At 36.7% G+C, this 26,451-nt stretch overlaps 1 protein-coding gene across 1 annotated transcript in view; it reads left to right on the top strand.

Moving 5' to 3' along the window:
- LOC116906184 (DNA polymerase alpha catalytic subunit-like) overlaps positions 1-26,451 on the top strand; it is a 182,562-nt gene that overhangs the window by 22,502 nt on the left and 133,609 nt on the right. Inside the window, exons 8-9 of the mRNA XM_032909150.1 lie at positions 7,762-7,939; positions 9,678-9,809. Of these exons, the coding sequence (XP_032765041.1) occupies positions 7,762-7,939; positions 9,678-9,702 (203 nt within the window). The 3' untranslated portion in view covers positions 9,703-9,809. The remainder of the gene's footprint in view (positions 1-7,761; positions 7,940-9,677; positions 9,810-26,451) is intronic.

Consider the following 26,451-nt stretch of genomic DNA (forward strand, 5'->3'; position numbering starts at 1 on the left):
TTGGACTTAAATAAAGTAAAATTTTACTTTTTCCATCTGTGAATAGGAAAAAATATAATATACTCTTCTAATACAATAGCCCTATGGGAAACATGGCCACTAAAAACTTGGAAGTCTTAGCTTTTGTTATCTAGACTATAGGTTTTTCCCTCTAGCTCTAATGAAAGCTTTTTATGGTCTGTGGATGAAATATTCAAAGTGTGCTCAAACATCCGAATAGTCTTCAGTTCCTCAAAGACCAGACTAGTGGTAAGGGTAATCTAAAATTCATTCTAGCATTTCACCTTTCAGTAAATTTTTATTTTATACTTAGTTGTACTTAGAATTAATCTTTTTCTTCAATGAGCAATGAGTTTTATAAAATACATTGCTTTATAGTCAATGCTAGATTTTAAGCATTGTTTATGTGGGTAGTTTTCTTATTGGTTCTGTGAAATTACTGGTATTTGTAGAATTGAGAATTTCATATCTGAAAATATTGCTTAATATAAGACAGAATGCAGTTAATCCCTTGTGTTCCTGAATGAAAAATACAAGCAAAATGGCTCTAGCTGGTTATGCTGGTCATGGTATTGAATACCTGTAGGTCCTAACCTTGGGGAAGCAGAAGCAGAAGGATTGGTGGGTATTCTGGGACAGCCTGGGTTCCATAGAAAGACCTTGGTCTCAATGAAATGAAATACAATAAAATAAAATAAAATAGTTCATGCCACTGATGTTACAGAAGATAGTTTTTGTGAATTGACATGGCCCAGTACTTTTCTAAAAATAAATGCAGTAGTGAGTAAACAATATTTGGGAATGGTTTGGACACTCTCGTGGAAATATCTCTCCAAAAATATGATGGAAGAGATAGAATGATATACATGTGCTACAGAAAAACAATGATGCCACTAGCAGGCACCTTAAGTATTAGTTTGTCGAAGGGTTTTTTTTTTTTTTTTTTGATTAAGCTCCTATGGGAGCATCTATATGTCACCATCATCTTCAAGCCTCACATCTTGATAGTTGGTGAGAAACTCTTCTTACATGCTGGGCTTCTGTCCCTAGACCATTATCCAGTAACTTCTGTTCCTAGTCTAATTGACTTGTGTATTCTTTGAACATCTTAATATCAGGCCTCTTATGACCAGCATCATGGTAGACTTTGAAGGATACAAAGGCAAGATAGAGCTATGGGTTCTTTCAATTAAGTTCAGGCCAAGTGATTATTAGTTTATTTCACTCTTTGTAAGAATGTTTAGTAGACCTCACAGCCTGTTTCCAAAAGACATAAAATAAAAGGTTATCAAAATGGTGGGAAACAGATTACTTAAATTAAGTCTTCCCCAAATGACAATGAAAATTATGTTGCTTGCTAGGTATGGTAGCTTACTTCTGTAATCCTACCACTCTGGAAGCTAATGCAGGAGAAATAAGTTTAAAGCCAGCCTGGAACATGAGACCCTGTCATAGTTACTTTTCTATAGATAAAACACTATGACCAAGTCAGCTTAATAAAAGAAAGAGTTTAAATGGGCTTGGAGTTTGAAAGTGTTGGAGTCTATGACGGCAGAGCAAAGGCTTGGTGGCAGGCAGCTGGAGTAACAGTGAGAGCTCACATCTTGATCCACAAGAGTGGGCAGAGAACAGACTGAAAATGGTGTGAATCTTTTGAAGACTCAAAGCCATACTTCCTAATCCCTCCCAAATAGTTTCTACAACTTGGCACCAAGTATTCAAATATAAGAGTCATTCCTATTCAAGTCACCATGGACTCTATCTCAAGAAATAGCAAACCATAAAGAGAAAACAAAAAATAGGGTTGTGGGTATAACTCTGTGGTACAACACTTGCCTATCATGTGAGAGGTCATAGATTTGCTCTCATCACTATAAAATGTTGCTAATAGGAAAATGGGTAAAACATAGTAAGAAAACTAAATGTTTCATACTAAGGTACCTAAAGTGTATTAAATATATATGTATAAATAAGACAGGAAGGGTTAAAGTGGTAAGTTGTTGGTTCCTCTTTGCTGTCAAATGTCAAAACTTTATTGCTTAAAAACATAATTTGAACAAAATCATAAAGAGGAAGCAGTTAAAAAATTACTAACATATTAGAATAGAAGCCTAAACCATTCTAGGATCCTTTCACCCCATCTATTAGTATATTTGGAAAAGCAGAGGGCTTTTTGTGAACTAGGTAATCATTAGTCTGCTATTTATTTTCCAAATTTTATTTAGTATAAGGTATTCTATCAATTTCAGATTCAAATGAAGGAATAAAGTTACTTCTAAAGGTTCTGCTGAACTACTATATAGATTGAGCATCCTGAATCTGAAATGTTTCATAGTCAGAAGCCTTTAGCACTAACTAGGATGATAGTACCTAGCTATCTACTGTGAATGATTTAATAGTTCCTTAACTCTTCTTTTTTTTTTAGTTAAAAAAAAAGAAAGACAAAAACCAAAAGCAAACCCCCTCCAAAAACCTTTATGTGGTATCAAATTTCACAACTGCTCTCATGTGACAGTTCATAATCAAAATACAAGCGCATTGAAAGTATTGCATAAAATTATGTGTGGGTTATACATGCAAGGGTTATATGGAGAGTAAAAGAATTTTGTGTTTAGACTATCAACAAAGAATCTTGTTATATATGTGCAAATATGTTCAAATTCTGGGTCTGTGCCCTGAACCACGTCTGGTTGCAAGTGTTTCAGAAAAGGCATACTCAGCCAGTACACATCTCGTTCATTTAAAACTCATACTCGGGTGTAGCATTAAGACATTTTGAGTTGAAGTCATGAATGTTGCCCAGTAGGAATTTGTTGCTGTTGAGATTTTGGAGAGCCATCTCTTTCAAAGCAGTGTACATATTGGGTTAGCAATATAGACTTCGAACATCTCCTAGTCCACATAGTTTTTATTATTATTATAAATAGGAGTTACATATTTCTAATCAGGAATGACTATATAAAGTCTGAAGAATGCTCTACAGTTTTTAGAGCATTTCTATCACCTCTGACTACTCCATTCTTTCTACTTTTTCCCAGTCAACACTCCCATAGCAGCAACACTCATCTGATTTCTATCACCGTAGATAAATTTTTCCTAGTCTATAATAGTATGGAAATGATTTTCTACAGTATGGACTTGTTATGTTCAATTTCTTTGATTTCATGTAATATTTTTGATCTATCATGTTTCTTGTATTGGTATTCAATTTTTTTTCAATTCCAAGTATTATTGCTGATAGATTAATTTCCTTCAACCTGATTTTCACTTGGGACTATTAGAATAAAACTGGGCATTTTGTATACACAGCTGTTTATGGAGATAGCATTGGCTCTTTAAATTTTCACTATATTTTCTTAAGTTCTAAACTTGTATTTCATATATTGTTTTCTAGTAAGGCCAGATACTTATAAGCCTAGATTCATGCAAAAGAAACTGATTTACCTAAGATGATTTTTTAAATTTAAGAATGACAATAGCAAGTCTATTAATTGGCTTCCCTAGTACCCTTGCTGACTCTTATTACAAACAGCTGCTTGCGGGTACCAGTTACTTCCTCTCCCAATTAGAATTTCATCTGTACAGATTTCCCATTTTCTCACTTGCATGGTGAGTATATGGAACTGCCTTTCTCTAGTTATTTGTGGTTGTATTAAGAGACCTTATTTTTCTTTTGGAAGTAGGGAAAAATATTTGATCAAATACATCACAATACTTCTCAGATAAACAAGACTTGGTTATAAATAGTTTAAATATTTGAGAAGAGGAACATTGTATTCTAACATGGTTTTTAAAATACAATAGCAGAAAAAGTAATTGTGTGTCAAATGTTAAATAAATTGTGTGATTATGACTGGCGATATTAAGTTAAAACTGAACTGCTATGCTCACCCACCCAGTCAGTGCCTCTGATGCTTCCTTCTATAAATATGCCTTTGAAACTGAGAGCTTTGATCCTGTTGCCAAAATAATGTAAGATCCTAGAAATTTTCTAATTATAAATGACAGTATTTTAATTTCATTCTGCTACCTCTCTGTCCTTCCCGTCTCAGCACAAGTGACTTGATCACCACAAGTCGCAGGATTGAAATAAGCATACATCTCATCATCTCTAGTTATTGTGGGGAAACCACAGCTGTTTCTGCCAGACAATTAGTTTCCAAAGCCCACTCAAGTTACCCCCTTTTTTATTCTCTGCCTGACCAAATGATTCAAGTCACCTATTTAAAGGCAGTCTAGTAGAAGTTTCCTTTCTCAAACAGGACTTAAAGTTTGTTTCTTTAAACCAATTGTTCAGAGAAAGCTGTCCTAGGAGAGGTAAGGAATTTGGAATTCAGTTTTACATCTCTTGCTGAGCTTTCCTAGGGTTACACACTGTGAGCAGTTTAATATTAATTACAGAACGTATATGCAGGCAGGGCAAGCGTGATGGTAAAGATTGTGCTTTAAAGGCATTTTTGACAGCTTTTAATTTTGGGTTGTCACACAAAGGGAGTTTTCTGCTGCTGGTCTTTTTTGCATTCTTAAAATTCAAAATCTCCACCTCTAGGTGGCAGCACCAGATACTTTTTTCCTGTTTGAGGCCAGCTTTAATAAGTTCCAGTATAAGTAGTAAAACGTTCAAGTTTACCAAAACTTTGAAATATTCTATGAGTCTTTGGTTAAATTACTTCATGTGCTGAGTCAGTTTGGGACTTGTTACAGTCTGGGTTTTCCAGTTTTCTGAAAGGATTTGTGACACTCCCCCGTTTTGAAACCCAGCTTTACACAAGTAAACCTTCTTCAGTTTGCTGTTACATGTGTAATTTTCCTTCCAAGAAAACTACTTGTTTAATGATGTTTTAATGTTAAAGAGCATGTACAAAGAATGTTGCAGGCTTGATTATTTAAAAGTTAATTGCAGTTTATTTTGCTTTTGTGTTATTAAACATTATCAAGCACCATAGCTAAGCAAGTACAAGATTCTTTCCTTGAAACAGTTCAGCCCGAGAATAAGTCTGAAGTAATTAACTAGCCCAGATGGCCTAGTTACTGCCATGGGAAAATAGTGGTCATTTCCGGAAGTCAACATCTAAAGTAGATACTGCATAAGGCTTGATATTTTTTCCCTCATAGTTAGAGATTTTTTTGGGGGTGTTCCTCTGTCAGTAGCAAATAGGCCATGTCCTTTCCTGGTTAACTCATCAGGCAGGCAGGCAGGCAGGCAGGCAGGCAGGCAGGCAGGCAGGCAGGCAGGCAGGCAGGCAGGCATCAGGCAGGTATCAGGCAGGCAGGCAGGCATCAGGCAGGCAGGCAGGCATCAGGCATCAGGCAGGCAGGGCATCAGGCAGGCAGGCAGGCAGTAGGAATCAGGCAGGCAGGCATCAGGCAGGCATCAGGCAGGCAGGCAGGCAGGCATCAGGCATCAGGCGGGCATCAGGCAGGCAGGCGGGCATCAGGCAGGCAGGCATCGGGCATCAGGCAGGCAGGCAGGCAGGCAGGCAGGCATCAGGCAGGCAGGCAGGCATCAGGCAGGCAGGCAGGCATCAGGCAGGCGGGCATCAGGCATCAGGCAGGCAGGCAGGCAGGCAGGCATCAGGCAGGCAGGCATCAGGCATCAGGCAGGCAGGCAGGCAGGCATCAGGCAGGCATCAGGCAGGCAGGCACCAGGCAGGCATCAGGCATCAGGCAGGCAGGCATCAGGCATCAGGCATCAGGCAGGCATCAGGCAGGCAGGCAGGCATCAGGCAGGCAGGCATCAGGCAGGCATCAGGCAGGCAGGGCATCAGGCAGGCAGGCATCAGGCAGGCAGGCAGGCAGGCAGGCATCAGGCAGGCGGGCATCAGGCGGGCATCAGGCAGGCAGGGCATCAGGCAGGCGGGCATCAGGCAGGCAGGCATCAGGCAGGCAGGCATCAGGCGGGCAGGCAGGCAGGCAGGCATCAGGCAGGCATCAGGCAGGCAGGCATCAGGCAGGCAGGCATCAGGCGGGCATCAGGCAGGCAGGCAGGCGGGCATCAGGCAGGCATCAGGCAGGCAGGCATCAGGCAGGCAGGCAGGCAGGCAGGCATCAGGCATCAGGCAGGCAGGCAGGCAGGCATCAAGCAGGCGGCAGGCAGGTGGGCTACCAGTGTGCTCTTCCATGTACTCAGGTGTGCCAAGTCAGCCGCGGCTGGTAGAGCAGGGCTAGGGGACAGCGCCTGGTCAATTGTGTACCTGTACAACCCAGCATGGTGGTGTTCCTTTGTTTTTAACTGTGTAATCTTGCCTTTTAGAAAACTCCTGTCCCCCACCTCTTTTTCTTTTAATTAAAATTAGCATTGGAAATTGATTAATGATTATCAATCAGAATAGTTAGAGCTGCTTACTCCTACCTGCAGATTAATCAACATATTCTGTGAAAATATCCTTTTGTATTCACAAGTAGAGAGTAATGAATTAGGAGCATTTATCTGTTACTGTGGAGAACTGTGGTTTCTCACATTCAGTTCCTCTATCTTCTTGAACGTTAAAAATGAGGGTGTGTATTCGCCATAGTTTGCTTATTTTTTTTTTAGGAGGCAGATAACTTGTAAACTAAAAGTGATGGCCTTTGCCATATATCACAGTAATTTATATCACTCATTATCTGCATTGTTCTGAAAAAATATTTTAAAACTTTTCTTATATGCTGCCATATTAGGTAATACTTTAATTTCCATGAGGCATAGTTATTAAGTTCATGTATAGCATGAGCGTGTATTTCATGTGACTATAGTTTAGATTGAGTTGTATCCATTTACTACTTTGTGTTACCACTGAACTAGGCTTACCCTTTCATTCTCTCATTTGAAGTTCAAAACTGTATGGCTGGTAACATTTGCAGGTGAGAAAGCTGAGGTTCCACATCACAGTCATCTATTCTTTGTTTGCCACCTTGCTATGCTGAAATCACTTGCCCCAAGAAGTTTTAATTACTATGTGTTACTTGAGTGACCATAGAGAATATAGATAGGAGTTTGATAAATCCAAGGAGTGAAATTTGACAGATAGGCTTTGAACAAGGGGAAATTAAATTGGTAAAAATGTTTTATTTCTTCAAATAGTCCATGGAAACAAGAGAGTATATACTATACCTACATTTATTTATTTTGTTGTTACAAATGAAATGTAGAAATTGCATTTGGCTTCAAGACTTTTGAATGTATGTAGACCTATGAAATGTGTAGATCCATCGTTGTATACATTTTAAGTTTATGAATTTCAGACACACAGAGAACATGATGCTATACTTTGTCTTAGATGCTGCTACTGAATTATAACCACTGAATTAGATTGCAACATACATGCTGTTAACTATTGAGCCAAGATGAAATCGACCGCTGCATTGAAATCAAGTTTTGCAGTTGTGTCTGCATTTGAAGGAGTCATAATGGCAGCAAACCTATTTTCTTTAATGGGATTTTTGTTCTGTTTTCAGTTTTAATGGTTGCACTTTATTTTAAGAGTATATATTAATAACAAGATATAATTATTTGAGTTTTTGTGCAACCGGAGAAAATCCTATGAAATGCTTTGGAACCAGTATATGCAGTGACATGTTTCTACATTGTGTTGTTAGAGTTACTAGTTTGATTCATAATCTCTAATAAACAGAGAAATAGTTTGTCCACATGATCTCGAGTTCAAGTGGTTTTTACCTGTGTAAATACAAACTTGGAAATGATATTTTTGTTAGAATTTACTTTGGGGATATTTTAGTTTGGATGAATACTCATAAATTTGTTTTTCTTTTGCTTGATAGGACTTGACTCCACTCAATTTAGAGTTCATCAGTATCACAAAGATGAAGAGAATGATGCTCTCCTTGGTGGTCCAGCACAGCTAACTGATGAAGAGAAATACAAGGATTGTGAAAATTCAAATGCCTTTGTCCTTCATGTGGAACTGAAAATATTTATGATAATGTCTTTGAAGGCTCAGTTAGTTATTCCATTTTGTTTCTGTCTTTCATTTTGTTTGGAAACCAGTACAGAGTGCCCTTCCTTACACTTAAGAGAACACACACACACACACACACACACACACACACACACACACACACACACACACACACACACACACTGAATATATAAAGATAATCTAGATGTTTCATTTATGTCTTTAAAGAATTTTAGCTATGTGAGTTCTGTTTTCATAACTTCATTTCTGCGGAGAAATTCTTAATCGAATGTGCTTTAATAATTGTTTTTGCCTTCCTCCAGTGCTTGACCTTTTTTTAAAATGGACTCTCTTCAAAATTCTCATTATCTCAAAATATTTTTATTAGAACTCCTTAATTAGTAACCTGTGTTTTCCTGTTACCAACCCCCCACTTATTTAAACAGAACAATACCTGGGTTTATCTTAAATCAAATTAACAAGCATTAGGTGTTTGGGAAAGTTTTTGTTTGTCTTTACATGTCCCTCTCACCTCTTTGTTTTTACAGAGGTACTTTTTAGTATCTTTTTTGTGGTCTTTCCATATCAGATGTTTAAAAAAATAACAAGGAGACATTCCTGTCAAGGAGTACTGCCAAAAATGTATCATTGACCTTGGATCAGAACTTGAAACGTGGCCAATTCCCTTTATTTCACTGCAGTGTTAAAAGTGTGCTAGCCATTGGCAAATGAGTAGGCAGCAGAACTCTGAAACCTTGAAACTGAAGGAAAATACATCCTTTATCTAAATTAAAAGTAATTATTTTAAGTTAATTTGGACAAACAGCAGATGTTTTGCATTTTTTGAATCAAAACAAAGCAGCTTTTGGAAGCAAGTGCAAGGAAGAGGCAGCCACAGATCAGCAATACTTGCTAAATCCTTGGGTTTTGCTTCATTACAGCTGTAAATAAGACAGTTAATTGCGTGGAGGCTTGACGGCTTGCAGATGGGCTAACTGTGGAAGAGCCGATGTCAAGCTCCGAAATCTCTCCCACCTGGAATTGCTTAGCTTGTCGGGTAGGGTTATAAGCAGATTGGAGCAGGAAACCAACCAAGATGTTTAAGTATCCAGAAGGAAAACAAATGCTCCAGAAACCCCAACAGTTTTCCTATATCTTATATTGGTTTTGTCTTTGTTGAAAATAAACTGTGACACAATAGACTATTTCTCCAACTGCTAATAGTTACTCTTCCAGACTTATACTCCTCGCAGCATCCTTTCCCAAATAATCTCTATTCTTTCAAAGGACAAGAATTTTAAATTTGCCAGTCTTAGATTAAAAGAGATTGCTTTATTACTTTTGTAGTATGGTGTTTTCATGGTTTAGATTCTTCTGCTGTTTCAGTTGAGACAGTAATAGCAAACTAATGTTGTATAAGGGTTCTTGCTTTATCTTCAAGTTTGTAATGAATGACGGCGAATTAAAATTTTTGATCAGTGTCTCTAAACACTTTATTTTTGGTAACATGATTTCCCTGGTATTTTTAAAGAGGAAATGACCTTCTCTGTAAGTAGTGAAGTGAGTTCATGGTTTTCCTTTTGACTTTGTAGTTCATTGTGATGATTGCAAAAGAATATATGGCACATACTTCTAGTGGGAGGCCCAAAGACATAAGTAATGAGGAAAATAGAGTTAAAAACTCACTTATAAAAGTGTTGTATGCCAAGAGAAAAGGAGAAAGTTTCAGGCATATCATTTTTCTGGTAATAATAACCTTTTGTGTACTTGTTTCTCTAGGGAATGGATATGGAGCCCAGCTTGAATCGTTGCAGTAATATTGATTGTAAGGCTTCACCAGCGACCTTTATGGTACAGTTGAGCAACAAATTGATCACGGACATTAGACGTTGCATTAAAAAGTACTATGATGTAAGTATCTGTAATAAGACATTACACACTTGCTTTACTGAGGTTTAATAATTGTTTTATAGTTTTGTTGATGTTGAAAACACTTGGGAAATTCATAGTAGAATACTACTAATAAGATGTAACACACTATAACTTAAAAAACTTGTTTACATTTACTTATTTGTGTGCGTGTTGGGTGGTGGTACAAGATAATGCCTGTTAGATGACAACTTGAGGGATTTGGTTCTCTCTTTCCATCAAGTTGTTGCCAAGAGATCATCACACTTAGGCTTGGTGGTAAGACCTTAACCACCTAAGCTATCTCACCTGCTCAAAGCATGAAATTTTATTCTAGTAGTATGATAAAAACTTTGATTTTTCTCACAAATGTCATTATCTCTTTAATTACTGAAGAGGATTAAGATTAAAAGTTTGATTTTTAGAAAAGTGAAAGTATATTCAGGAATTTTATTTTCATTTTATCATTGCTTAGATAACTGAATTAAATGATAACTCAGATCTTTGGCTGGAACTGGAAAAAAATACCAATATTGCCTATCTCCAGCGAGTAGAGTCAGGGTGTCATGGGTAATGGTTTTTGTAGGTTGACCACTGCCCAGTACTTTGTGTTCACATGACAATCTAAGCCAATTTCTTGATTAGTTTTCTGAAGAACTTAAAAGAACCATCTTTTAAATTGAAGTGCAATTTGAGATTTCAAAGAGGACATCTTATTTTTATATATGTACAATAAAAATTTCAGAAGAGTTAAGTAAGCTATCTTTGTTTTATTCTGATTTTTTGTTTTGTTTTCTGAACAGATTTCAGATGAATGAATTTTTCTCTTTAAAAATTAAAATTTAAAAGGACTGCATTTCTCAGTTTTTGTATGTCATATCATTTGTCATTTAAACAAATTTTCTGTCACTTCAAAATTCACTATATATTTTAAATGACTGTGTTGAGCTACACAAGAAACCATGTCTATAAAAACAAAACCAACGACTGTGTCGACAAGGCACTTAAAGAAATGTTGAAGTACTATTAGATAAGACCCATGACTTTATGATTCTATATTTTTTAGTTCCTTGATAATGAAGAAGTAACATAGCGTTTTTCTTCTTTGAAACACATTTGAAGTAATTTGAAACATGTTTCACATAATAAGAAATATAACAATATAAAAATAGATATTAGATCATTAAGATGAAGAATGAGAACGCAGAGTCCCAATATGATTTGGCATGGAATAATTTGTATTTACATTTAAAGAAAATAAGTAGGCTTGCCTGTTTTTAAATAATAATTATGACTACATTTTGGGAAACTCTGCAAAGTTTTAGTGACTAAAGCTGTGCTGGACTTAATGAAGAGCTGGATGGAAATAAAGGTTATCCATGGGCTCACATTCTGCAGTGTATGAGATGCTCAGCTCATGAAATGTTAGACCTTTATTTAGCAGGAAGAACCCAAATCAAAACTATTCAGCTTCTCATTTACAGGCCTTATTGAGCAAAGTATAATTCTTGACTCTTGGGATGAATCCTGACTTTTCCATCTGTGTTTAGTCTATCAAAAGCTTCACCATGGAAATGTTAATGCTAAAAGCAATGCTTCTAGCTCCTAGCTGTTTTGACTAAGTTGAGAATAGGAAGAAAAATGATCCATATAATTAGAATGTGTCCAAACTCAAAGATGAATTTGTAATCTAATTGTATGTGGTGGTGGTGGTGGTGGTGGTGGTGGTGGTGGCGGCGGCCACCTTAGTTACAGAAGCATTTTGTAAGCTAAATAATCACCCTTTGGAAACCAGGTATTTAAAATGAAGTTGTTAGAGTTCTTACTTTCTCTTATCCACCAACTTTCTCTGAAACAAACAAGTGAAAGTTTTTCTGCACTTGAAATGCTTACTTGATTGACTTTGTTAAGATATTTCTAGTTAAAATATCCAAATGTTACTCTTGTGCTTAGAGATTGGTAGAACTGTTGGTTCTCAAAAATGAGAAACTTCTCTACTTTCTGATCTAATCATAAGTGACCAAATAGAAGAAAAATAACTCCTTCCTTTCTTTTCTTGGTATCATGCTGAGGTTGTATATGAAGAGTATATTTTAAAAGTAAGCGAGAGACAGTTCTATTTTCTGTTGTCTTCAGACACAATGCAACATTTGCCAGCAGAGGGGTATGATACTGAGTTTTTTGGTTAACCAAGCCTCAAGTGACACTGTTTAGTGTGATGTCTGATAATTAATGGCAATCTATCTAGATACTTACACAGCAAGCATATTTGAAAGGATATTGAGATAAAATACTGAGATTAAATGAATTTTTTTCTGAAGCATGTTACCAAAATGGCTACTTCATATTTTATAATATTCAAAAACACTCACTGAACAGAAGAAGCACTTATTTGTGGACCTCAGATATCATTATATTTATTTTAGCTTAGAATTACAGCAAGAGAAATCAATGTACACCATGAAAAGATGTCATTCTTAGAGGAATATGGACTATTCTAACTTGGAAGAAAGTTAGGTGAAATTTAGCACTTGACCAAACCATATAACCTGCCAAGGAACATAGTTTTAGATTACTATGAAATTAGGTTGCCACGAAAAAAAATTAGATTCACAAAGTATACTTCTAAATCATTAGCGCTTTTGGAAAAATGCATCATATGCTCTTCATTCGTGCATAAGTAGTCCTGACTGGATGAGTGACCTTTTCCCAAATGTATGGATCTCAGAATTAACTGATCCATATCCCCGCGGAATCTTTTAATACTCACTCCTTTAGCAGTAGGAGATACTTTGTTCATTCTATACAACCCTGAGTGTAGGCTTGGAATCCTCGTTTCCATTAACATGCACATCTTCACATGCATAGAAATGTACAAGACACTGAACAAACACAGTTTTCAGTAATGTATTAATTTACCTAGGAAAGACAACTTTGTATTTTACTTCAAAGCTTGGTGAAATGTTAAAAATGACATGGCATAAAAAAGCCTTAATTCAAAATTGATTTCATGCTTGGAGCTGTGTTTGCTACTCTGTTAATACTGAACTGATATTTTTTTTAAATCATAAGAAGGCAGATTAATCTCTAAGCTTTTAAGGATGTTTTTTTGAGATTCAAGTTTAGAATGAAAAATTGATAGCATGTCCTCCCTTAAATTTTTTCCCCAAGAGCAAACACACACACACACACACACACACACACACACACACACACACACACACACACACACACACACACACACACACACAAAGGAGAGAAGCACTAGCTAATCTAAATTGGGAAATGAAGAGGGCTTTTTTTAAGCATGAAAATTTCATCATCTTGTCAGCTGGCAGAATGCCTGCTGTGTGGATTCACAAAGGCTAAGAATTACACTTTCATGAAATTTTCCTCACTAACTGCCCTGGTTAATTTGAAAGATAACCCACTGTTCTAATTCATTCCTCAATTGGGCGGTGCAGGTTTTATCTTTGATCTGACAAAGCATTTGTGTTAATCGTTTTGGCCCTCCACTAGACACTCTTGGGATTGTGCTTTTACAATAAATGTGTCTGTGATAGCTCTTTAGTCTATTATACTTACAATAGATCCATAGAACTGGTAATTAATTCTCCACTGCTTTGGAAATGGGAAGAATAGGTGTAGCTCTGTCAAGTACTGCTGGGAAGTTTGTTTAGCTGGTTCCTTTCTGAAGTGTTCCCCTCAACTGTCCAAAAAAGCGAATCTGAGATTGAAATGTTAACATACCCTGATGCCTTGCTGATGAGCGGAAAATTAAACCCATTTTAGTACCTAGGAAGGGGGTGGCGTGTCCGGTTACTATCAGTTACTACATGGTCTGAACCCTTATTTGAATACTTACATGGAGTCAAACCTTTCCAAAGGTGGAACCTGTGACAGACACAATGAAGAGAGTAAACCCAAATGTGTGCCCCAGTTCTCATTATAGAGTGGTTAAGGTGTTCGAATAGGGCAAAGCGTGTTTCTTTGCCAGTCTTCCTGTCTCTCTGGGTACTTGCAGAAGAGCGTTTCTTAGTGCTCTTTGCTATTATTTTTGAATGTTGAGATATTGGTAACCCCACATAGGACTGCTCCCCCATCTAAAAAAAAAAAAAAAAACAGGTAAGTACTGTCTATCTGGTAGCCCTTGATTAGTTGCTAGGTCCAGAATTAGTGATGTAATTTCTTAGAAATTAGCTCTAGGCTTTATAATCTCAGAATATTCCTGAATTATGACTTTTGAGGACAGAGGTTATACCTTCTGTGTTTCATCAGTGATCTCTGCCACAGCCCTTCATTTTATAGTGGGTGTTTCTTGATGCTTGATAAGCAAGGGACAAACAAATAAAGGTTAATATTTTTAGTATTTTCTGTAAATTATTTTTTCACACTGTTACACTGACAAGAGGGCTTATATGTGACATACAAATTTGATATCAAATTAATACAAAACTCTACAATTATTTTAAGATCCTCAAAGCATCCTGTCTTTGGTATTTTGCATTGTTGATTACTGCAGGCTTCAATAAATGCCTATTCACACCTCAGTAGCCTTAACTTTTTGTCCACAACCCAAGTATGTGACAAGGAATCAGTGCCCACATGTATTGTTACAACGCAGAGTGGGCAGCCTGCCTAAGTATAATACTTCCATTGTCTTGCTACAGAAGTCCTATGCCTAACTGGGTAATTTGAGGACAGTGGGTCAGGGTGAGGAGATTGATACCTAGTTTGTTACCTTGTTACTGCTGCTCTCTATTTCTCTGTCTTACTTCTTATTGTATTATTGAGGAAGAAGTACATTATTACTTCATTGGGACCAATTTTTATGAGGAATTCAAAACGTATTAATATCAGCCCAGACTATTAATATGAGCCATTAAGCATGATGTTCTACACCCAAGCAAAATGATACCACAATACAATATTGGTTAAACTGTTCATTAAAATGTATACTCATTTAGCATCATGAGCAACCACCACTTATGGTTCCTAGCAAGAGTGATGTTATGAGCAATCCACAGAATGAGATTAAGTAAATAAACCTGATGAATGCAAGACAAAAGAGCCTTTCACTTCAGACCCCACCAAATGTGTTACTTACTAACTGGGCACTAGTTGCCATTGCCTTCCTCCTTTCTGTTTCTGGGGATGATGTTGTACGATGGATCTGTTTGAGAGCCATGCAGTCGCATTCAGTAACTCTCTGCTGTTCTGCAGCAAATATTCAGTGTTCAATAACCCTCAAAATTTCTCATTTCTTACCTGTGGTGATGTGGGCTGATAGCTTTTAAGTTAGAGGTTGCGATATGCAGTAGTATCACAGGTACATTAGTTCAAAATAGTTTAAACTTTAAGCGGTGGGGGAATTATTGTTTATTTATTTGCTTCTTTATATGTAGAACATTTAGAAAGAATAAATTGAGCTTCTCTTTTTAGAAAGGCACTAACAGCATAATTATAAGTGGTAGTAAAGGCTTGCAACATAGAAGCAATAGATATCTATCTCAAAAATTCGGGCTTCCTGGGCAGCCCAATACTTGCTGCCCAATGGTGCTTAAAGAGAGGTGATTTCTTTAGGAATCCATAAAACTCATCCTAAATCTTATTAAAATGAAAAAGAACTTCCTGAGAACTGTTGTTTCTTCTGGTTTCACACCATTTGATTGGTACATTAAACATAAATGAACACCAGACATGCCAGTATCCTAACACCAAGCCCGTTGATGGAGAAGTGGTATGCTTTTGTTTGTGAATGGCTGAATTTTCTTAGATTTGTATAAGTCAAGCTAGTTAGTTTTGAGTGGAGTGTAACATTTTGGTGTAACTTCATGCAGTGTTCACATAGTAAAACTAATAAACAGAGCTTTTATGATAGTTTGGATAGAATCTTTTTCTAAGAAAATTTATTACTGTACAAATTTAAGTGAAATACAGGTCACCCCATCCTCTATAACATGCTAGATAGGTTATTCAAAACCAGAAATTAATCATAAGATAATGTTTGCTACTGCAAAGGAGTTCTAGCAAGCAAACAGTTTTAGATAGATACAACTTGCCACTTGACTTTTTAGAAAATAATCAACATTTTCCTATAGTTTCTTTAGTTTTTATTTCATTTAATCATAACCTCATGGCATCAATTCCTTTTGGTAGGCTCAAAACTGGAACATGACCCTGTGGAACTCATAGGAGATCCACACCACATTTGGAGAGGATAGACATTAAGAACTGTCACTTCTGATTATGGCCACCCAGCAGTTGGCTGGTCCACTTGTGCTGAACCTTGACTTTCAGCATCACCTGATGCAGTTTACCTCCGTAGGGAAAATTGGCGGATTTTTGAAATGCTGAGGAAATGCCTTAGAAGTTGTCAAATACATGACAACAACCAGGGAAACCTAGAAAACTGATGTGCCAAAACAGAATTCCTTTCTGCAGTTTGATTTCTCTAACCTTGTCTATTTAGGGAAAACTCAACATAGAGTCTAACTCCAGTCACCTATAGCTACTCTCTTGTAGTAAAGTAAGAAATTGAACCAGAACAGATTTCATTTAACCTTTCAAGAGTGAGATTTTCACACCACTGACCTCTGTGACTTCAAGAGGCAAAGTGGAACTATCACTTCTCTGCTGTGCATGTCAACAGAACGGGAAGCACGCACCCTAAGCAGTGGTTGTCTTTCATATTTGGCTTGTATGTACATTATGGTCCACAAGTGAAATCATACCTTTACAGATAGTTGCTGATAGGAATATCTAACCTAGTCTTGCATTAAATAGAATGATCTCATGTCTGTTTAGGAGAAAATTAATTTACTGCTTTTCACGCTTGGCACAAAGGCAGTGTGTGTGTGTGTGTGTGTGTGAGAGAGAGAGAGAGAGAGAGAGAGAGAGAGAGAGATAGAGATGGAAATTGAGTGCACTTATTTTCTTTTTAATGGATAAGTATTGGTTCGTTTTGAACTTATCAAGGGATGACTTTACCATGCACCCATACAACATCTGTGCTATCAACATAACATTTTGTAAAGCAATAAATAACTTGTACTCAGAATTTTCTGTGGCTTTTACTTTGTGGCATAATATAATTTTTCAAATGGATGATCTGTCTTGGTTGTTAAAAGAGCTCGTTCAGGCAATACAGGTGCTTCAGGGTTCTTGGCTGTTAGAGGAACGATGCTTTTCAGGTGCTGCTTAAAACCTGGATACTCTCAGGATCCAGGACTAATAGGGATACCTACAGTCTAAAATAAAACTAACACCCCTCAGGATTTATTTCTATATGTATACTTAAGGATTTAGAGACCATGCAGACAGCAGTTGAGACCTCCAACTACAGTGTTCCATTTAGTAATGTAGTTATGTTCCAGATCTGTTGGAACAGCAATTCTCCACATAGGGGTCTAAGTACCGTTCACAGGGATTGCCTTAGACCATCAGAAAACACAGATATCGACACTGCAGTTCGTAACTGGAGCAACATGAAGGGCTGGATTAAAGGGTCTCGGCATTGGGAAGCTTGAGAAGCACTGAAGACTTTCTAGTAAAACAATTTTTTGTAGTGTATCTCAGTAGTTCTCAAACTTTTTCTTTAGGACTCCAGTAGATTCTTAAAATACTAAAGATGCCAATGAGTTTTTAAATATGAATTAGTGTCTTAAAAATAAAAACCAAGGCACTAATGTATAAATCCATTTATGAGTAGTAAGTAAAATATAATACTTTTTAAGTGCTCGGTGTTGGTAGCATTTAGTTCTAATCCTATCACTTGGGAAGCAGAGGCAGGAATGTCTTTGTGAGATTAAGGAGAGTGTGGTATCTATATTGTGAGTTCCAGGTCAGCCAGCGCTATGTAATGGAACCCTATCTCAACAAGTGCTCATTTTGTGAAAAAATAACTTCATAAATAGTCTAATAAAAACAGTTGTATTGTTTTACATAGCTTTTAAATTTATTTCTTACTTGTCTTAGAATAAAGCTGAATTCTCTTATCTTTAGCATCTCACATATTGTGATTTGATTTGCTATTGGTTTGTAAAGAAAATTTTGTTTCACACAGGGATGTTGTTGGGGAAAGAAGCAGCATGTTTTACTGGTCCTTTCTGTTAACTGCTGGTTGGTTTTTTTTTTTTTTTTTTTTTTTTTTTTTTTTTTTTTTTTTTTTTTTTTTTTTTTGTCACTGCACCAAATCTTATACCAAAAAGTAGTTTTTGTTTTTTTTTTTAATTTGTTTGGGGCTGGGTATGTATATGTGTTCATATAGATATGCACTTGTGTACATGGCTGCACATTCACATGTATGCCAATGCATGTGTAGGCCAGAAGACTGTGTTGGGTGTATTTTCTTCACTAGCTTCTTTACCTTATTTTCTGGAGAACAGGGTCTCTCAGTGGACCTGGAGCTCACTGATTTAGCTAGACTGGCTGGCTGGCAAGCCACAGGGCTCCTTCTGTGTTCACCTCCACACTGCTAGGATTACAGGAACACATGCCACTCTGCTCAGCTTTTATACATGTGTGCAGGGGTCAAACTTGTATACTTCTACTTATACACTTTACTGACTGAGCTAAGCCCCTGCCTAAGGTAGTTTCTTAAAGGTTGCTCACAATGTTGGATATTAAGTCGTGTCTTTCATCTTCTTATATTATAGTAGATTTAAATATGTTTACTCTGTATTAAACCTTGAGGGGATCATTTATCTATGAGTAATTTTGTAACATGGAATGATTATTTAGAAAATATTGTTTAAGTGGCTTATAATTGTTTTCCAAATGTTGATACATCTTAGAATCCAGTTTTTGAAAATCAGGATATTTAAATCAGCCTCATTATAAAAACTTTTAAATATTGGAACACTATATTAATATTCCAATGAAAATGCATTGAACACTGGGATTTTATCATTGGTCATACTGTCAGTTGATTTTTCTTTAAGTGACAGGCGCAGTTGGTTCGTTTTTGAGAAAATGTCTGGTAGGTACTTTGGTCTGAATAACCACAGTTTCTATCAGTTACTCTTTCAGGTAGAAATGGGTTTCTCTGAACAAAATAGTTTCCAACTCAGCCAGTTGTACAAGTGTTTATTCTGAAGACACTATCTTTGCATATGATAATAAAAGGGTTGCAAACATAGAGTTGAGCTTCTTAAGAGTCTGCTCTCTTGAGTATATGGTATTGCTAAACGAACCAGGTATGGTACTGTGAGTGTGTGGTGATAAGGAGTAGAAAAGCTAATAGTATAATTTGTAGCCACTGCCTTTACTAATGCCCACACACCAGACATTTTATTATACACATCCAATTTTGCACCATCAGCACAATTGCAAACACAAAGAAAAAGACCGGTATTCAAAAAAGAGTTATGGGATTTTAGTTGTGGGTTCAAGAGCTTTTCTAGTGCTCTAGCAATTTCTCCTAAAAACGGACTCTTTGAGCCAGTGGGTGTGGCTCTAGTGGGTTAAGAGCACTTATTGTGCAAGCCTGAGGGCCTGAGTTCAAATTTCTAGAACCAGTATAAAAAGTCATGTGCATGCCCGCATACCAATAACTCTAGCACCCCATGAGGCAGGCAGTCACTGTCTGCCCAGCTTAGCTCTGGGCTTAGAAGAGACCCCGTGTCAAGGGAGTAAGGTAAGAATTGGTAGAACAGGACACTAACCTCCTCCTCCAGCTTCCATGTATGTGTGGAAGCCTATGCCCATGCACAGACGTGCATACTCCAAACTCCGTATAGTAAATTTTAAAGAGGAGAAAAATGAAATTTGTGTACAAAAGTATATCGAGTAATTGCTTATAATAGTGAAAAATGGATGTGACTTACATATCTCAGAATGAATTATTACTAAATTAAGGCATATCATCAGAATAGTATAATGTGCAGTGATCTGAAACAATGTTTTGTGAGATTAAAGAAACAGGGAATGGTAATGTGTTAAATAAGGAAACAAATATTGTATAAAAGATGATTCAACTATGCAATAAAAATGTGTACCTTAGATGTGTGTCTAAAAAATAATTAGACATCAGAATATTAATAAGGATTGTCTTCATTACTAAGAATATGGACTATTTTAATTTTTATATTTATTTTTGTGTTACTGCTATATTAAATGTTTTTTTTTTTTCCGGAGCTGGGGACCGAACCCAGGGCCTTGCGCTTGCATATTAAATGTATTTTATGTCTTAAAAGGGAGGATTTTGATTTGTTTTTAATATATATTTAATCATTTACAATAAACTTTACTGTAGCAAATTTCATTGTGAAATTCCCTGTAGCATACTGTATTGTGTATTGACAAATGGATAAAATTATGTAACTACTGTCACCAGTTGTCACAGTAGAGAATGGGGGCCCTTATTTGGAAGGCAGTATCTTATTTGCTGCCATACTAAATAGGTTGTCAGTTTCAGAGCTGTGTACATGGAAGTTAGTAGCTTCTTTACTTTGCAAAGTGACAACAGATGATTTGAATATAAAATGAAATTATCATGATAATTTCTCCAAAGAATACTGAAGAAAACCACTCAATATTGGGGCCTCAGATTTTATAGCTCAATTTGGGAAAGAAAACTAACTCTACGTCAACTCACTACTTCCTCTCAATGACTCATAAGGATAGCGAAAATCTCCAAAGTTTATTTAAGCAGTCATTATACCAGTCATTGATTCTGTTCATCAGAAATTACTTTGAGGTCTTAAATCATTAAGGATAACTTTCTCCTACTTAGGCGTACATCCATTTTAGCCTACCCACATCCATAGCAGTTTGTGCTTTTGCAAATCATAGTAAATGTATAGAGAGATTCCTATACCTACCACCATTATTCAAAATACAAAACAGTTCCACCACAAAACAGGATCACTTCACTCTCTTTCCAACTACTAAATTTGTTCTGATCACTACAGATTTATCTTTTCAGGAATGTTAAACGAATCCATACAGTATGCAGCCGTTGAGACTGTCTTGTCATAGAGGCCTTTTTTATTGCTGAATATTATTACCATATTGTGGGTGCGTGCTTGTTCGAACCATTTAAAGATGATTTATGTTGCTTCCAGTTGGGGACAATTATGGAATCAGGTGCTGTTAGCATTTGTGTACAGATTTTGCATGAGCATGTTGTTATTTCTCTAGAATAAGTATCTAGGAGCAATATTGATGGTCCATAGAGTAATTGTATGTTTGAAATTTTTAAGTATTACCAAACTCCCAAGCATTTCAAAATGATGATATCATTTTACATTCCTATTAGCACTATGCAAGCATTCCGTTTATCTTTCATCCTTGTTGAAACTTGGGTTTTTTTTTAATTTGAACTATGGGCATGAAGTGATATGTCTTTGTGACTTTAATATTAATTTCCCTGATGCCTAGTAATCTTGATGCAGCTACTTGCTTACTGTCATAGTTACTTTTCTGTTGCCATGACAAAGCATGATGACAAAGGCAGTTATAGAAGAAAGCATTTAATTTGGAGGCATTTAATTCCAGAGGGGTAGAGCCCATGACCATCACAGTAGGGAAAATGGCAACAGGCAGGCAGGCAGGCAGGCAGCGTTCTGGTGCAATAGGTGAGAGCTTATATCTAGTCTATAAGTACGAGGCAGCTGGAGAACTAATTTGGAATGACTTGGGCATTTGAAACCTCAAAGTCCACCCTTAGTAACACGGCTCCTCCAACAAGGCCATATCTCCTCATCCTTCCCCAACTCTTATACTAACTGAGGATCAACCATTCAAATGGTGCACTGTCTTTCTGGTGTATCAAGTATTTTTAACTCATTTTTTAAAATTCGGGTTGCTTGCCTTTTACTGTTGGGTTTTGTGAGTTTTTCATATCTAAATACAAGTCCTTTGTTGGATATGTGATTTATAAGTGTTTTCTCCAAGTCTGTAGCTTGCATTGGTCTCTGTAAAAATATTTTTACCTAGGCATAGTGGCATAGTTCTTTAATACCAGTACCTGGACAGCAGATGCAGGAGAATCTCTGAGTTTGAGGATAGCCTGGTCTACATAGTAAGTTTCAGGACAGCCAGAGCTGTACAATGAAGCCCTGTACCAAAGAAAAAAAATCAATTTAAATCATTATTATTCTTTGGATGGATGCACATGCTGTGTATGGAAATCCCAAGAAGAGAAGTCTTTGGAGTAAATTTTCTCTTTTACCTTTGCATGGGTTCTGGGAATCTAATTCAGGGTTAGAGCTGCTTGGTTGGGCAGCAGATACTTTACCTGGTGAGCCAGCTCACTGCTGCTTTGTTTCAGTAGGTTAAAATAATCTTTCACAGAGCAACATTTTTAAGTTACTACTAAATGCAATAAATCAGTATTTTTGTTCTCTACACTGTTACTTGAATGTTGAAGGGTGTACACACACACACACACACACACACACACACACACACACACACACACACATATACCATCTAGATAAAACATTTGTCTTGAGCTAGAGTTTTTATCCAAACTTACTGCTTACTTGTAAGATTGTCCTCTATTGAATTGAATTTCCTGTGTGTCCTTGTCAATAATCTTTTGTGCAGACTAGGATGGGACTATTTCTAGACTTTTTCCCCTCTTCCACTGATCTTTGTGTTTATCAATTTGTTAATATTGATTGCTGTTGGCTTTTATTTTTCAGGCCCTACTTTTAATAATAGTTCTTAAATGCTTTAACTTCTCTTCTATCCCACCACCCACCAGAGGTAGTGGAAAAGAAAGATTATTAGGATACAGGGGAGTGGACCTGTTTAGAAAGTGTTTTTTGGGAGCAAATCCCATCTGCACTGTCAGGAAATCAGTTCAATCAGCAGCGGCAGCTTGATCCACTTTCAAACAGTTCACAGATATACCAGCAGTCTAGTTTAGTAGTTTTGGGATAGCAAACATGAGTCAGCAGCAGTGGCATGACTCAGCAAAAACAACCAGGCCTCCACAGAGTAGGCATGAGTCAATAGGAGCAACCAGGGCCATCAGGGATGCCAGTTCTCTGCCGTACCTCTCTCAATGACGTGTAGGTCAGAAATGAAGACAGGAGACCAAGGAGCGTTACTAAGTTAGCTCTGCAGGCCTCATAGCTGTTGGATCCTCCAACATGTCCTCCCACGGGTTCTGGCCTTGGCACATGAGTCTGTCTTAGCAAAACTGCATGTGAGTCTGTAGCTATCAGAACAGCCCCAGAAGTTTTTGGTGCATTTCTTTCTATAATGTCACGACAAACGATGATCAGTAAGGAATTGCAAGGCATACCAATACCATCCAGCATCATCTACCCACAGTTTTGTTGGGTCCTTAACGTGTTTGCTTCAGCAAAACATCCTTTCACCTGTGTCATCTTCAGGAGAACATTCCTTCATGTGTCTGCCCCCCAGCAAAATGCCATCCAACACAACTGACTTTCCAAAGAAACTGTAAATTTCCACTTCAGATTACTGTGGCTTTACATGTAGCATAAGTATTCTGTTTTATTTACTGCGTTGACCATTCTAGTCCTTTTACATTTCTGTGAAAGTGTGGGATGAACTTGTCTTCAACACCAAAGTAATCTTCATAGATTGTTGTGAGTATTGTTATTATTGAAGTCTGCCCTATTTGGGGAATAATTGGCATTATTTTTCTGTCGAGGCTTCCACTGTGAGTACTTTCTCTTCGTGTACTTTACTCTTCATTGAGCTCTTAACATTTGGTGCTTTCCCCTCCACAGGCTTGTATTTGTTTTGCTGGATTGATACTTAAGTGGTCATTCCTGTAGGAGATTATTAAGCGTTAAGTGGTGTTTTCAGTTGTATTCCTGGTATCTAGAAATAGAAGTATACATTTATTTGTTCTAGTATTTCTATAATTCAGAAAGTTATGTGTGGGGTGTTGGCGGTGCTCATGTTACTGCCTACCACATAACGACTTGTCATATAACACTTAGCAAACCATTTTTCCCAAAAAAAGAAAGTTAAAAGTAAATCATTCAGTTCTCAACAAAGTGTGCGTGTGCATGCATGCATAGATATAGCCCTTAAGTTTTATGTCATAAATCTATGTACTCATGCAAACATTTAACCTTATAATACTGCCATGCCTTTTAAAAGAATGTCAACTTATAAGTATGCTGTTACTTTTGCAAAGGTTTATACATTTATATGAATTTTTTACTTAGGTTTCTAAAAAAGATTTACCAAGTGACAAAAAATTATACCTGAATGATGAAAGTTGTAGGTGAATTTTTCTTTAATTTTCACATTGATTTTTCATATTTAAATATTTTACAATAGGTATATATTATATTAATTAAAATAGTAGTTCCTTAAAAAGGAAGCAGAAAAGGGTGAATTCATATTGCTAATTGGTAAAACGATTAAGTACATGAGTTCTAGGCATCCTGATTCTGTCCAGTCATTTCTGTTTTCTAAAAATGTATGGAAGACCAAAGGACTATAGTACAACATAATAGAGTATTCAAACCTTGATTCCTTGAGAATGCTGTGTGTTTTCATTATAGTCATCCTCCTTCACCTATTCTTCCCAGATGAGACAAATCATTAGTGCAGTAGATGGCTTGTCAGTCTTAATAATGGAACTTTTCCCCAGGAACGTACAAGTGTCTTTATAAAAAATACATAAAACTTCTCTGTAGGCATGGACAGGAAACCTTTATATATTGTTGGTGGAAACCAGTAACTGATGGTTATAGTGATCAGCCAGCCAGCCAGTGCTGTCTTCATGTCTTTTCTTCAGGTGACTTCTCTGAAGTTACGAACACTACATATAGAATCTTTCTTTACACGATTTTTTTTTTTTTTTTTTTTTTGAGGCACGGTATCATGCTGTAGCTCTGGTTGGCTTCCTTTTCACTAAGAAGACCAAGTTGTCTTCAAACTCATAGATCCACTTGCTTCTGTCTCCCAAGTACAAGTTCTAAAGTGAAGCTCCCGCACACCCGGTCACCTTAGCATTTTATCTCATTTGTTTCCTTATCTGTTTTCCAGACAAAGATGATCTGTCTTGACCATGGCTGCATGTTGAATCACCTGAGCAGGTGATTGGTTTCTTTTTGCTTTATTTTTAGAGTATTCGATGATGTGGCTTTACTGATATGTTACTAGAATTTATAGGGTAAATTCTCCCATGGGATTATTAAACCCTACAAAAGAACACCTTTGAGCAATTCTAGTCTAATGTAAAATAATCATTGGATATTTTAATGTGAATTTTATGGATTATATATGAGAATATTAAGAAATATATTAGTTTTCACACTCACAAGAAGTTAACTATATATTTTAAAAGAATTTTTAAAATGAGGGTTTTTGTATTTAAAAATAATTATAGAAAAGCAAAATTTCAGTTACACATTTTTAATGTGCCTTTACCATCCTTATTAAGTGTTCTACTATATTGCAGACACTTTACAAACAATAGGTAATCTTGTCTCTTCTGTTTTATGATTTATAAATCTAAGTGAGTGTATATAGAAAGGACAGTTTGGAGACAGGGTTTTGTATTTTTCAGTGTTTTCTCTTAGGAATCACATAATAGCAATACGGCTTTGATGCTTCTTCAGTATATAGGAACTTGAATGAAAATATATGACTTTACATCTTTTGAAATGTTTTGATTTCCTTCAGGGTTCCTATGAGAAAATCTTAAAAATCTATCTCCAGGGGCTAGCAGAATTTGTGAAAGGCTGTCTAGATCCTCCTGCCTAAATGTTGTTTTTATTGTTTCCTCCTGTGGCTATCATTGAGCAAAAGAAAAATGACTTAACAAGAGTGAATATTCCACTGTGTTCATAAACATTGTATATTGCACAGTACATATAAAAACAGTTTTCAGAATATTTTACATACTTCCTAATTACAAGATTCTTGTAAGATAGGCATACTAATACCATCCAATATTTTCCAACTTATGATAACAGATTTTCACATTGGGAGTTATGAGGTTATATTTTGTTTTTGTTACATATTTTTCCCTCAATTTCTAGAACTTCAATTCAACTCCTGGCCTCTTAGTCTTCAGTTCCCCCATTGGTCTATGTCCCTTACTGTCTCCTGCTTTAAATGCCACCTGCACATGCTCGTTTCTTCTATACTAAGATTTGAATAGCATTACATTAGACCATGAGGCAACTTCTCTACCCTTCCATCTGCACTATCTCCTCCGTACTGTAAGAAAGCTTGTTCCTGCAAAATACACGCTTTACTACAGCTTCACTTGGCTCTTCTGTGCCAAAACCACACCCCACACCACAGCAATGCCTACTTGGTCAGATCCTCTTTCCCTCTTCAGTGGCTCCTCTGGAATGCTTTCCTCAGTAAGCTCAGACAAAATACGTTGTATTACCTCTGTCATACTCTCCTAAGCCATCACACACATGGCTGTGATGGCTCCTACTACCAGGTTATTGTCTCTGCTGAGCTACACTATTGTGTTTCACTTCATGTTACCTCTGAAAAGTATACTATCTGGGATACGGAAGGCACGTGACTTATGTATTCGTACAGGGGAGTAATTTTTTGGAACATTCACAAAATCTATGGATGTAGACTTTATATTAAGTGGTGGGGGGAGATAATTCTTTTTTTTTCTTCAGTCTAAGAGATTTATTGCTCTCTCAAAGCAAAAGGTATCCCAAAGTTCAGA

Source organism: Rattus rattus, chromosome 7 (assembly GCF_011064425.1).
Source record: "Rattus rattus isolate New Zealand chromosome 7, Rrattus_CSIRO_v1, whole genome shotgun sequence".
Taxonomy (NCBI): Eukaryota; Metazoa; Chordata; class Mammalia; order Rodentia; family Muridae; genus Rattus; species Rattus rattus.